This window comes from Pezoporus occidentalis, unplaced genomic scaffold (assembly GCF_034315485.1).
Source record: "Pezoporus occidentalis ecotype Australia unplaced genomic scaffold, CSIRO_AGI_Poc_V1 ctg130, whole genome shotgun sequence".
Taxonomy (NCBI): Eukaryota; Metazoa; Chordata; class Aves; order Psittaciformes; family Psittacidae; genus Pezoporus; species Pezoporus occidentalis.
Window position 1 is genome coordinate 3,186,278 of NW_026913104.1, and position 12,741 is coordinate 3,199,018.

Below are 12,741 nucleotides of genomic sequence, written 5' to 3' on the forward strand. Positions count from 1 at the left end.
ACACAATAACCCCCTTGGCATTAATTTCCCTGTGTTGACAAGCTCTTGGACTTCTTCATTAATTATGTGTCCCCTTTTGAGCCAAAGGACCGAGCGACTTTCAACTCTGGAAAGGAAGCAAGAGCTGACACCTTGACATGCAGACCCACCTACTAGGCACAAGGACTATTGTCCTCACAGTCTCCCAGTATCAGATGCAGAATGGATGTCAGAGAAGGTTGCACGTAAGGATTAGGCCATCACCAGCAAGTCCCATCAGCTACATTACCCATTCCAGCCAACAGGCGAGGACAAAGTGCCAGGGAGAAGCACTCCGAGATTTCTACGGGAACAACAGACCCTCCCTGTGTATTGTGGACATGCTCCTCTTGGAAGCAGGGAAGGGGAAGCGTCCAAAAACATACCTGCTCTCACTGTATTCCTTCTTCTCTCTCACACGCAGCCACTTCCGAAGGAGGAAGCGCTTGCGCCGTGGGGAAGCACTGGGTGTGGAGCAGTTGGACCAGGGTGTGTCCTCGTCGCTGGAAGGGGTGATTTCAATGGATGGGAGCTGCAGGTATTCCTTGCTGGAGGATGGATCCTGATACCTGCAGGCCTCCAGGCTCTGCTCCTGCACATTCTTCATCCTCCTCATCTTGAAGCGCTTCCTGCGCAGGGTCGGGGTGGAGGAGCTGGACCAGGCAGAGCCCCCCTCCACCACCTGCTGCTCGGGGACTTGCAGTGCTGGGAGCTGCAGGGTTTCTGTCATGTTGGCAGCTGGCATCGGTTGCCCTTTCTCCTTCTGCTCCCACCCCCAAGCACTCTAGCTCTGATCCCGGTGTAAACCACACCACGACACTGCGGCTTGCCTTCCTCCTCCCTCACCCGGTCCAGCACTGCCCTCCCTCTCAAGCAGGAAGCCCCATGTTCTTCACGTGCTTTCATTTAACACACAGCGGGGTGGGGATGTTCAGGACAGACATGCCACAAGGGAAGCCAGTGTCAAGTTGTTCTCCTTCTCCTCTCTACAAAACAAAGTCCCTCCCCTGCCTGGTCTCTCTCATAGCAGGTTTAGCACCGAGACGAAGGTTGCCAGCAACGGCTTGGCTCACTTTCAGCTTCTTCCCCCCCCAGTCCCCCTTTGCCTTCTGTCTTCTTTGCCTAATGTTGGCTCAGGAAAGCAAATCTCCTGGGGCTGCGCTAGGAAACTCAGCTTTGGTCTTCTCAAGAGACGAAGCAAGTATGGAGTGGAGCGGCGTGGAGCTGTGAGGAGGTCAGAGAGAGAAACAGAGGGAGGGAAGCAACAACACTAGATAAAAATCAGGAGAAAGAGGAGCAGGAGCAGCATGTTCTTTTCCTGTAGCCGGTAAAACATATGCAGGCAGCTGTTGCAAGTGGAACCGCGCTCTTAATCCCAAGGGACAGGGTTTATATTACCAAATATACTGCTGCTGCAAATCAACCGAATGAAAAAGGCTAAGACGGCAATAATAGCCCTCTGCAGCAGGCAATTGGACAGGCTTTCTCCTTGTCCCACCTTCCTGCTCAGCCAGCCCAGCCCAGGGAGGGAGGGAGCAAGCAAACTTGGACTTTCAGCCTTCTTTCACAACTAGGTGGGGGGTTTTTAGTCCCCATTGACTGTTCACAGAGAGGAAAAGGGATGGGGGAAAAGCCATAAAGCAGTAGCAGCATGTGGCACCAGGACAGGGAGGCTGGTCGGCTTTATAGCTCAGGTTCACATATGAGTGAAAGCTAGTTAAGTTCTTGGAGAGCAATGCTGCTTCCAAAATGACAGTGGGTGATGGATGGCCTCAGGTCCAGGAACCAACAAAGACACCACATAAAGACAAGCAGACATGCAGAACAGATTTGAGACACACACTAAAACAGAAGACCCCCAGGCATTTAATATGCTAAGGAATCTCTACCAAGAGTCACGCACTGGGAGGAAAAGCAGCCTCAGGACAAGAACCAGTGTGACATTCTCCATCAAGACCCCCTGAATGAAGCTGTATGTTCAGGTGGAAAAGCGACATAACTTTTATTCCCTAAGGAAGTGACTAGAATGGATTTCAAGTGTGCTCTCAGGAAAAACAAGCATCCCAAAATCCCAGCTTCAGTTTTCATTGTTCAATAGCCTGAGCCTTTAAAAAATATTAGTTTAAGGTTAGAAAATATTTGTCAACCCAAATCAAAACAGTTGTCCTTGTATGGGCTGCCTTGGTTGTGTTTGAAAATAAACTTCCCAAGGACTTTAAACATCAAAATCTACCATCTAGGACACAGATAACTAAGGACATCAGATAAAGACTTATAACAGCAGGACAAGGGGGAAGGAAGCATTTCAATAGTGTGTTGTATTGAGGCTTTTTAGTCCTTATTCTACTATAGTCTAGTTTGCTGTACTGTCCTTTTTGCTCTGCTCATCCTGTAAGTTAATAGCTTGAGCAGCTCTTCAAATCTATTTCTGGAGCTCCTGTCACCTTGGTGTCAATGCATCAGGTGCACACATATAAAAACATAGAAGGCATTTTGATTGTAAGTGGGTGTTTGTAAAGTAACAACTTTTTCAATTCCAAGAAATTAATATCTACAGATTAGTCAAAATGCCAGCATTCCATAACTGAGACTTGCACAAGTACCTGTGCATCCTCTCTGCCTTTCCTCCTCTGCAACATACCTGAGCATGGCAACACACGGCTGAAGGACTCAGGGTTTCTGTCATGTTAGCACACATCTAAAAGCCTGCACATAGCATTGTTGGCTAGCTGTTAACACAGGAATTTAACTGTCATCTTCTCATGGCATCTGGAAATCCAAACCCCACAATGTAATCCCTAAATCAGCGTGTGCAACTTCAGGAGAAGGGTTTACTAGCCCTTTGGAGGCTGTCATAAGCAAGTCTGGCTTCCTATATTAATGAGCCTGATCTCCTACAGAATCTTTTATCAGCTACATAAGATACTCAATTATAGATACAAGTGCAAATAAGAAGGGTCAAAGTTTGCCCTTTTGCATGATTTCTGCAGCAATAAATTGCAGAGCGGACATTGCAAAACCACAAATTCCCCACTGCTGTCATCTAATTAATCGGGAGACTCACACTACATTGCTCTGGGCAAAAGGAGCATTTGGTAATCACCTTCTTGAGCAAGGCAGAACTGGCCCTTTCACCAGTCTGCTTTTTGCTTGCATGGCCATGCCAGTAAGATTTCTTCACCCTGAGCCTCACCGAACGCTGGAATCAACTTCAGCGAGACCAGGGATCCTTTCCCATTGCTTTTTCACACATACAAACCTGGGGCTGTGCCATGAGAATCCTTTCACTTAGGACAGTGTACACATGCATTGGGACTATCCCTTTAATTCCAAGTACTTCACTGGTTAGTAAGCAACACTTCTATGCACTCCAACATTCTCAGCACAGTTCTGTTTAGGAGAGAGGATGCTGACACCTGTCTGATGCTCTTAGGAAAGAGAGAAGCTATGTAACAAGAGAGACAGCTCAAACGCCTGACCCACAGAGTGAAAAATACCAGCCACGACCAAGCACTATTCCTGTACAAATCACAGCAGCACCATTTGACTGCCTCCATGAGAGCCTGTGCAGTTGCTGCATCCTTGTTTAATGACTACTCCTGTAGCTTAATGATCCGTCTAATGACAGATTCATTAGAGCAGCAAATAGTTGTCACTGCTTCAGGTTGATGAACAGTCTTTCTCCCGCTCAAACATTCCGTCTTTTCCAGTGTCCAGAAGAGGATTTATGAATTAAACAAAAAAGAAAGAAAAATCCTCTACAAAAACTAAAAATCCCTTCCCTGAATGAACACAAACTAATTCCAGCCCAGGTTCTTTGGCAATCCTTTCCGTAATAGCTTTCCCATGTGTTTAAGGGATGGCAAAATGTCATCCCTAATAGCTGAATACAGAATATGAGATAGCACCGAGAGTACACTGTAACAGAACAACTTGCTAATTAAAAGCAGTTGTTTTTAAGCACAGGAGATACATCCAACTTGTTCAAAAGACTAACAAAGTAGCACTATCTGCCTACAGCAGCTCTGTCAGGTCAGGCAGGGGGATCACTGTCAAGCTGTATCTTCCTATTCAAACTTGCCTTTTCCTACGGTTCAACAGCGTGTTTAACTCCTTGTGCTTTCTGTGCAGAAGTGGCACAGAGAAACCTGCCGTGCCCACAACACAGCAGCCCCTGCTAGGTCAAAAGCCCCATTTCCAAACTGGAGAGCTAATGTGCTTCTTTTTCCTGTGAAAATTCCAAAGTATTTTTGTGAGTTCAAATGAAAAACAAATATTTATCTGGGTTTACTTCTGCATTCCAGCAGTCTTCTGCAATAACAATCATGTTATCTTTGGAACCAGAGCACTTCCTTACACCTGGGCTTCAGCCATCCTTTGCTCTTTGTATATTACCTTAGAATGAGGCCTATTACAGTTTGACATACGACTTGTTGATACATGCAAGTAGCATGGATTGGCTGATTATTCTTCCCTTCAGTTCTGTCCCTTTAAATCAGGCACTACCAACCAGCAGTTGCTATCACTTGAACACACAGAGTCCATTTTATTTTGGCTCTGTGATACTGGATACCTGCATGTGTTGTTCTCTGAAACCCAAGCGCTGTTACAAAACAGATGACAAGTTTCCCAGGCTGCAAGCAACAAATACCAGCAACAGGCTGATAGCCCAGTATATCACAAAGCAAGATGGAGCCAATCCTGTGGACCATATATTCCCCAGTTCTCCCCTGCTCAGTAAAACACTCTTTTCCATCACCTACTCCACAAGCAGCCCAGTTAAGAAAGCAGCCCTGAACTTCATTTAACAACCACGAGTCTCCATTACTCGTGTTAAACACTGCCTCCACATCTCCTCACCTCCCAGAAAACACACTGTGAAGGAAAACAAACACATTTTTACCCTGAAGGGCTGAGGATGTTCCTTCCATGCCACCTGAACAAAGAACAGAACCGTTTTCATTGTCGTTTGACCAATAACAACAGAAGTACTGTCAATCACAACTCCAGTCACTGAGAAATCAGGTTTTGGATAAACTAGTATAAGATTATAAAGTATTTGTCACTTGGGTACTCAAAAAAGCAAAACCATGCACAGCACGCTACAGAAGGATACCCGATCCGAAAATTAGAAGCAGTAACTCTTAACTCATACCAGAATCACATTCTTGTCACCAACACCATGGGTGACAAGAGAAAGGAGTTGCAGTAGGCTTGGCCATGTTGTATCCAATCTCTCCTACCAAAACCAAACTACACTTGTGGAATCCATATGTTGTATTACATATTAGTTGCTGGCAATACTTGAAGAGGCTGAGAAAAAGGCTGTCTCCAACAGGGCTTTCTGCTTAGAGGTTAACCTAAATCCCTTCCCTTCCAAAAGGGATACTTCTTATGTCAGCAATAACCATTACAGATGTCTGTCTGTGAATTCTTACCAAGCATCACACTTAACCAGGCATTTCAATTTTGACCTACTCAGTAGCAGTCCCCTGATTCTTCAGATACCACCCAGAATTCCAGGAATTGTCAAACCCCATTCAAACAGCACAGCATAGCCTGTATTTTTTTCAGCATCAGGACAATGCTTTCGTGGTTGATTTCTTCAGGTACTGCTCTTCCTCCAAATTGAAGGGGACAGTGGAGCCAAAGATAGCAAGCCAAACAAATTAAATCAGTGTCATGACTTTGCAATAAGAATTCAGCAGAAGATAACAACCGGGCAAAGGTTTCAGGACCTTTTCCTCAGTTGGAGTTTTCTTTGCTATTTAGAACTCCAGTGAACTATTTGGCACTGCTCAAGATCTCTCACTTGAGTATCACAAAGGGAAGCTCATTTCTTCCCATAAATCTAAGGGAGGGGCTCTAGGGTAGGTCAATAAATAGCATCCCTCATAAAATATGGGGTGATCCTTTAGAATGAATTTCCATATGAGCTTGGCATTTGGTTTGTGCTATATATTGTACATGAAGGAAGCAAGGGGACTACCCAAATTCCTTTGAATTCCTCCTCCTGTAGAGCACTCACTAACGGGTCACAGCTCACGGCACACTCCATTAACCACAGGAGAACAAGCCTCCAAGTACAAAACGTCTCTGAACAGCACATTCTTCCCTATCCAACTAAAACACCTGCTTTGCTAGGTCAGGTCAGCAGAGTTTGCTTTATTTAACCCAGACCTGCGCACAGAAACATGCACACCAGGTCAAGGACCTTAATACACTAAAAACATCACTCAGCTGTTAAGGAAGATGAAAGACTGCCTACGCAAGTGTGACAAACTCACAGCTCTCATTAAAACCTTGAACATGTCCAAGTTTTATTTGCCCCAAGAGCAGCAAACTTAAGATTAAACTAAATCCTTGCTTCCCCCCTGCTAAGTCACATGCAAGGAGCAGAGAGCTGGATTCCAAATCACACCCTAACAAATGCTCAGCACAGTAGTAATTAGGCCTTGTAGCCTTTGCGAGCAACCAGGCTGATACTCAAGCCCAAGCAGCATAAGTTGGACTCTCAACTGAAAGCAGGGGTGCACAGATGTGCAGCTGAGCAGCACACTGCATTGCTCACCACAGGGGAACAGTAAACTAGTATAATAGAACATCCGCATGGATTATGCCGTGTGGACACCTACCCTGAACACTCCAAACATGTTGCTTGACTGGGATATGTTTCAGTAAGAACTGAACTCCGAGCTCAGACACCTGAATCTCAAACTCCTACAATACATGCAGTGCCCTTCCTGTAAGTAGGGGTTACGCAGATCTGCTTCCCACCCGAGCCTTTCTTTTAGCTCAGAAAGCAAAACAGTGAATACTGCAGCATGTACTGTACTGTCCTTTCTGGGATGGCCTCGCTCCAGTTAAAACTTGTATCTGGCTAAAACCAGTGCTTCCCAGCTCATAACTTGCGTGCTGTTTGCATGACTTGATATAGGAAATACAGGAATCTGAACCTGAGCCCAACAAGAAGAAATGACTGTGTTACCTGTAAACCATTACTTTGTACCAACAGCACGGTTGGAAGTGGAACAGCCTGAAGTGTTTGTGTCTTCTCTTTAGGACAACTAAAACCAATCCCAAACCAATGTTCTTCCTCCTTTTTTCTTATGGAATAGCAAGAGAAGAACATTTCTTTGTCTCACAAAGGGAAAGGAATGCCTGCCAGAAGAGCATTTTCTCTAGTCTTATCTGCACAATGCCAAATGGAAACCACCACAACTAGCTCTGTAGTCCCAAGAGCCACTGAACTGACAGTAGGACAGTGGTAAATTCATTTTATAATAAGCACATAGAAATTGCTTTATAAATACCATTCCTGTCCACCTCAATTATCCACAACTGCAGCAGCAAGGCTGAGGGGGCCCATTCCTTCCATAAGGCAAATGCCTGAGGACAACTGTCATTTTTCTTCATGATATCTGGAAAAGAGCTATTTAGAGAACACTTCATGGACAACTGAAAAATGCCTCTTCCAGCTGGCTTTGCCATTCACATTTATAATCCCACACTTGCTGTTATGGAAATGAAGCCAGCATTTCTGGCTTTGTGGAATGAAATGCATTTGTTCCCCCCAGCACATAGTCAAGATATGCATATCACAAGACACAGATTTCTTTCCATCGATGTGCATTACATGCCATAAATGTGTTTGATGCGTTAAATATTCACAGACTACAAAACTCACACCCACATTTCTTGCTTGCATATACAGAACACATACAAGACAATATATGTACCACATCTACAGCATCAGTAGGTAGGGACTACGGTAAATAAGTATTGGAGAGTTCTATCCACTGAGATCACAAAGCACTGTCACATGCAGTGTCACAAAGTAGATGGAACACATTCAGTATGTCCCTCAGGCAGAGGTTTTACCGGAGAATGCATTTGCAGGTGTGAAACAGCTGATAAATGCCTCCACAAAACACTAAGGAATGCAGCAGATCTAGATGCTAGAGACATTAGAAGACAAACACCACCCTCCCAGTTACATCTCCCCAGCAGCAATCTGTTACTGCATTTCATGTGCCCAGGCTAGCGATGCCTTTGCTGCAGCAGCAGGTTACACTGCTAATATAGGTTGTAAATAAGCTAAATATACACACACAATTCCAAGTGGCAGAGGCTCTCACTGACCTAGGTCCAAAGAGTTGCTGAGGATCATAGGGCTAATGGTCACCTTTTAATGAAATAGCTTAGAACTGACAGGTTATGGTGCAATCAGAGATCTGCTTCCTGCATTTTCCCTCTGAATTATCATTGTTGAGCTCTTGTGAGGCTCATGGGGAAAGTAAGGTCAAGCTCTGCAGAGGCACTCAATCAAGGTCAGAGTCAAGTGCTTTGAGAGGAAACTTACACTAAGGATGCCCTGACAGTGCTCTATTTCATCCATCCCCGGAGCTACAAGCACCAGTAATGACCACAAAACAAAGAACTTCTTTCCTTTGCTTTTCAATTAAAGAAGTAGCAGTAAAAGCAAACAAGCAACACTTCAGCTCTTTGGGGTTTTAAGTAATGCTGAACAAACATAAATCCTACTTTTATGCGTACACCAGGATTTTTACCCAGCAAGCATGTTAGATTTGAGTACCACCAAGAGGTTTTACATGTGATCAGAGTGGTTTGAACTGCACATCACCTTTTCTACCCTTTAAACAGTCTCTCAAATTCTCACAGGACTGCAGCCAGTGTAACAGTTTCCCATAAGCACAATTATCCAAAAAGGCTTTATTTTGCCTTAAAGCCCATGTGATGAGACATGAGCATTAAATTTTTGCTGAGACTGGATATCAGGGTTTCTGCAACACACCCCCACTCTTCTTTTGTCCTTCAGAGAAAGCCATTTCATGTCTCAATATCCTTTCCGATAATATTGAGATTAAGAGAGCTGTCTGATGTTACAACTGCTTAAGTTTAATTTAGGAAAGCACATCAGACACATGGTGATCTTCAAAAGACAGTCAAAATGTCCAGGAGACTTCAGAGTTTATCTGAGCTACAAGAGCTGAAAACTCCATGTCCTGTCACCAGCAAGAGCAAGACAAAACAAGCATCCAATTCAAGGTGGTGAATAGAAAGGTAAATCTGCTATTGCTCCTTTCTGATCGCAGCTACAGCATGCATTGGAATCCAACTGCTTGTGAACTAGAAAAATCTGCTTAGCTGAAAATGAATAATGGCTGAGTATGACAATCTTAGTCTTTTCCCCTACCCCCTTTATTAAATTTGGGCACTAATATTTGCTGAGCTTTAATTCTCAGCCATCATCTTGAGTTCTGTTATGTGTGATGCCAATTTCTCTCCTTCCATGACTGAACCGCAACTTATAAGTGGTGAGCAACAGGAAAACAGTCTCTAATGTAATTCCGACTACTTTATAATGCACCCTCTGCTGTTTGTCTCTGCTTTTTGTTTACAGCTCCTACCACATTTCATAACCACTGCCACATGCTTGCTATAATCTGCAGGCACAGATGAGTTCCAAAATGCAAGGGCACAAATATATCTTCAAATTCCTTCTTAAACCAAGGGCCGAGATGACTGCAATGTGATACTACTGCATGCAGTGCTGTCTACATGAAGAAGGGAAACAGATAACCTAAAGAAAAAAGCTATACATAACACAAAAGATATAAGCAAGATATAAGCAAGATAAGATAAAAGATATAAACAAGAAACATATCTACATGATTTCTCCTTCATCCAACTAAATTGGCTTTTATTTGTCAGTTAAATTTTGGAAAAGACAGCATCCTACATTCACATTACCAAGCTGTGTCTTCCCATTTGAGCTGTGATTGAAGTGGAGCATCCCCGATGGATCAACCTGAGGTTTCTTGAATGTGTCTCTAAACCAAGATGCATTTTACACTTGGTCCGGGTTCCTATTCCTGCATTCCAAACCACACAGCCCCGCAGATTCTCTGGACACCGAGTATGACAGAAGGGACCCTTCGCCAGCAGACCCCTGCTGCTCTCTAGCGTTCGAGAAGCTACAGGCAGGATGACAGCCTGGCTTGTACTACACAGTCAGCATGAGTTTGCTTTTCAAATGGTTCTTTGCCTCTAACATAGTTAAGTACAGGAACAACTTTTAACACAACGTTGTATGTTGGGACTGTCACTAAATGTTGCCAGACACATTCACCCCAACAGTGTTTTTCTAGGGGGAAGAGCCCATTTATTCATAAGCCATCTGCAAAAGCATCTCAAGAGGTTGTGAACTTATGTCAGATACACTGACAAAGGAAAACAGTTGATGAGCAGGCGCTAGCAGATCAAGGACCAAACTGGCATAGGATGAAGAGATACGATCAGCCTGAAAGGTCCCAAGCTGGGACCCTTCTCCTTCAGGTTCAGAGAGTTCTAAGCAATGTAGAAGGACCCAGCTAGCGACAGACAGGCTTCACTAGCCAGCGGTGCAAGATACGGTACGTAGGATTTGCTGAGGAACAATTTAATTGCTGGTATAAATCAATCAAGTCAAAAATACATCAGAATGATTCAGTTCCAGGTTTTATCCTCTTCCCCCACTACCTTCTACAGAATTCAAACCATTTGATTCCCAAAAATCGAATTCTACAGAGATCAGACACTGAGCTGGTTCTTGTTTGGTTCATTTTGATTGGGTTTTGTTTCGTTGGGTTTGATTTCTACATACGGTTAATGCAGTGCACTTCGAAGACTGAACTAATAATTTACAAGCAGAACAAGATGTTATTCCCAGGTTCAAATTTCAGCTGAGGTGAGGGTGGTGAGAAGCCAGTTCCCGCAAACAATACCACTACCTTTGGAACAGAATTGGAAAGCAGAAAGAGATGAAATCTTTGAACCGTGAACTTAGCTTGCAAAGTTCTGCCTCTTTGTCACAAAATTATTCAGCCCAGACTCAGCATCTGAGTCAATAACCTCTGCAGGAATGAATACTTAGTTCCTTGCAGAATCTTTTCCTTAGTTATAAAAGTATCTGCCATTCATCCCTGCCTGCGCAATTGCACTCCCACTTCCTCCCAGCCAGCTAGTGTTGCGTACAAGCAACCAGTGATGCTTATTAATGTTTTAAATTGTGTTTCTGGGCCTCCCATCAGGCTGCTGAGGACTGAGCCACACAATGCCGCCTTTATCAAGTTTAATAAAACAACCCAGACTAAATGGTGAGTAAAAAGCCCCTCTAAGTAGAAGCTCAGTGAGGCATGAGACAAACGTCTTTAATACACTGGAATATGGCAATTACCTACTTGGGGTGAATCAGTGTCCCTGATGTGAATAACATCTAGTAATTAAATCTAAGGCACAGAGCTTAAGTGGTTGATTTGGATCTAAAATAACCAATAGGCTCTATAATTAGACATAGTTAAAAGGTATTGATAGCAGTAGGACAACTGTCAACTGCCCATGCAATTCCTGAAGAGTTCTCAGAGTAGAGCATTTGATTTAAATATTAAGTGTGCACCAAGCAAGCAGCAAACCTCTTTCCATTTATCTAGGACAGAGCCTGGAGACTTGCAAACCTTCCTTCCCTTACAGTACAACTTAGTCTGCCTCCAAAGACAATGACTGCAAGTTTCATTTCAGACCCAAGATTGAACCTGTCGCACCTTCGGTCTTAATATAAAGGTGCGAAACGTTCACATCTCTGTGTTTAAGTCATCCCTTGATTTAAGCTTGGTGGAAAGCAGATCGTAAGCTTTCAAGCATTTGCTTAGACCGCTATATAGTTACCATTAGAATCCCAGAGCAAGTTTGCAATAGCAAATTAAGCTTTCATCTCCTGTACGACGCAGGTAATTAATACTCCTACTTAACAAAACCAAGGCGTAGAGGGTGAAGTGATTTGTCTGTACTCACGTACTTTGTTCCTGCAGTCACAGTTACACAGGATCTTCAGGTAGTCCTTGAATGTTATAAAACAGGCACCGAGTGTCAGTGAAATTTGTACTCTGCACCAAGCAGGCTTTTGGGATAAGAATAATTGTTCGTGCACCTTTTACAAGGTGTTGTGCTCAGTGCAACGAAGTGCTGCGTGAAAGCTGTTGCTCCTCTTTTCCAAACTTAGACCGTCAGACAAAGCAGGTATACAAATACCTACACAAAGAGCTGTGTGCCTGAGACATGAAAATACATCTCCTAACAGCTCAGATCAAAACGATCGGCCCACTTAGTCTAAACTACAGAGCACTTAATAATGAGGCAGAAGCCCAGGCAGATGGATGAGCAGGCTGAGTTTTTCCCCCTCAAGAAGTGAGGATTCAATAGCATCTGCTCAAGACATCCAGAAGGTTTCTGTCACACAAATAAAAATAATCATCATCTGTCAGTCTCAAATCACTGCAGCAAACTCACACGGATGAAGAGCTGAGAGATTCTCAGCTCCAGGAAAATCAGCCCTTCTCCAGAGGAGCTGCACCAAACTTGCGAACTTACAAGTCAGCACTGCCCTAGGAGCAGGGAATCTACATCTCATGTCACTTCTGGCTGGTCTTTCCCACATAAAACTCTAAGGCAGCTTCAGGGAGATCAGGTATTCGCTGAAGTGAGCAGTGAAAGCTATCAGCAATGTGTCGAGTGTCCCTTGTTGCACTACATGGAAGATTAGGGATTTCCTCTCCAAGTTTCATGCAAGCCTTGCATGCAGCATCCTCAACCATTAAGTGACAAACGTGACACATTCCAACCAAGGCTGATCAATTCACTTAGGTCAAAATGACAGCTGAAATC

General features: G+C 43.9%; 1 protein-coding gene across 4 annotated transcripts in view; it reads right to left on the reverse strand.

Annotated features, from left to right (window-relative positions):
- GRAMD1B (GRAM domain containing 1B) overlaps nt 1–12,741 on the reverse strand; it is a 109,623-nt gene that overhangs the window by 80,514 nt on the left and 16,368 nt on the right. Inside the window, exon 1 of one of the 4 annotated variants that reach the window (XM_062608827.1) lies at nt 405–1,412. The exons of 1 other annotated variant lie outside the window; for it this stretch is intronic. In XM_062608827.1, the coding sequence (XP_062464811.1) occupies nt 405–763 (359 nt within the window). In that variant the 5' untranslated portion in view covers nt 764–1,412. Of the gene's footprint in view, nt 1–404; nt 1,413–12,741 lie in introns of those variants that run through there. 2 more of the 4 variants (XM_062608826.1, XM_062608828.1) reach the window with 2 other exon arrangements.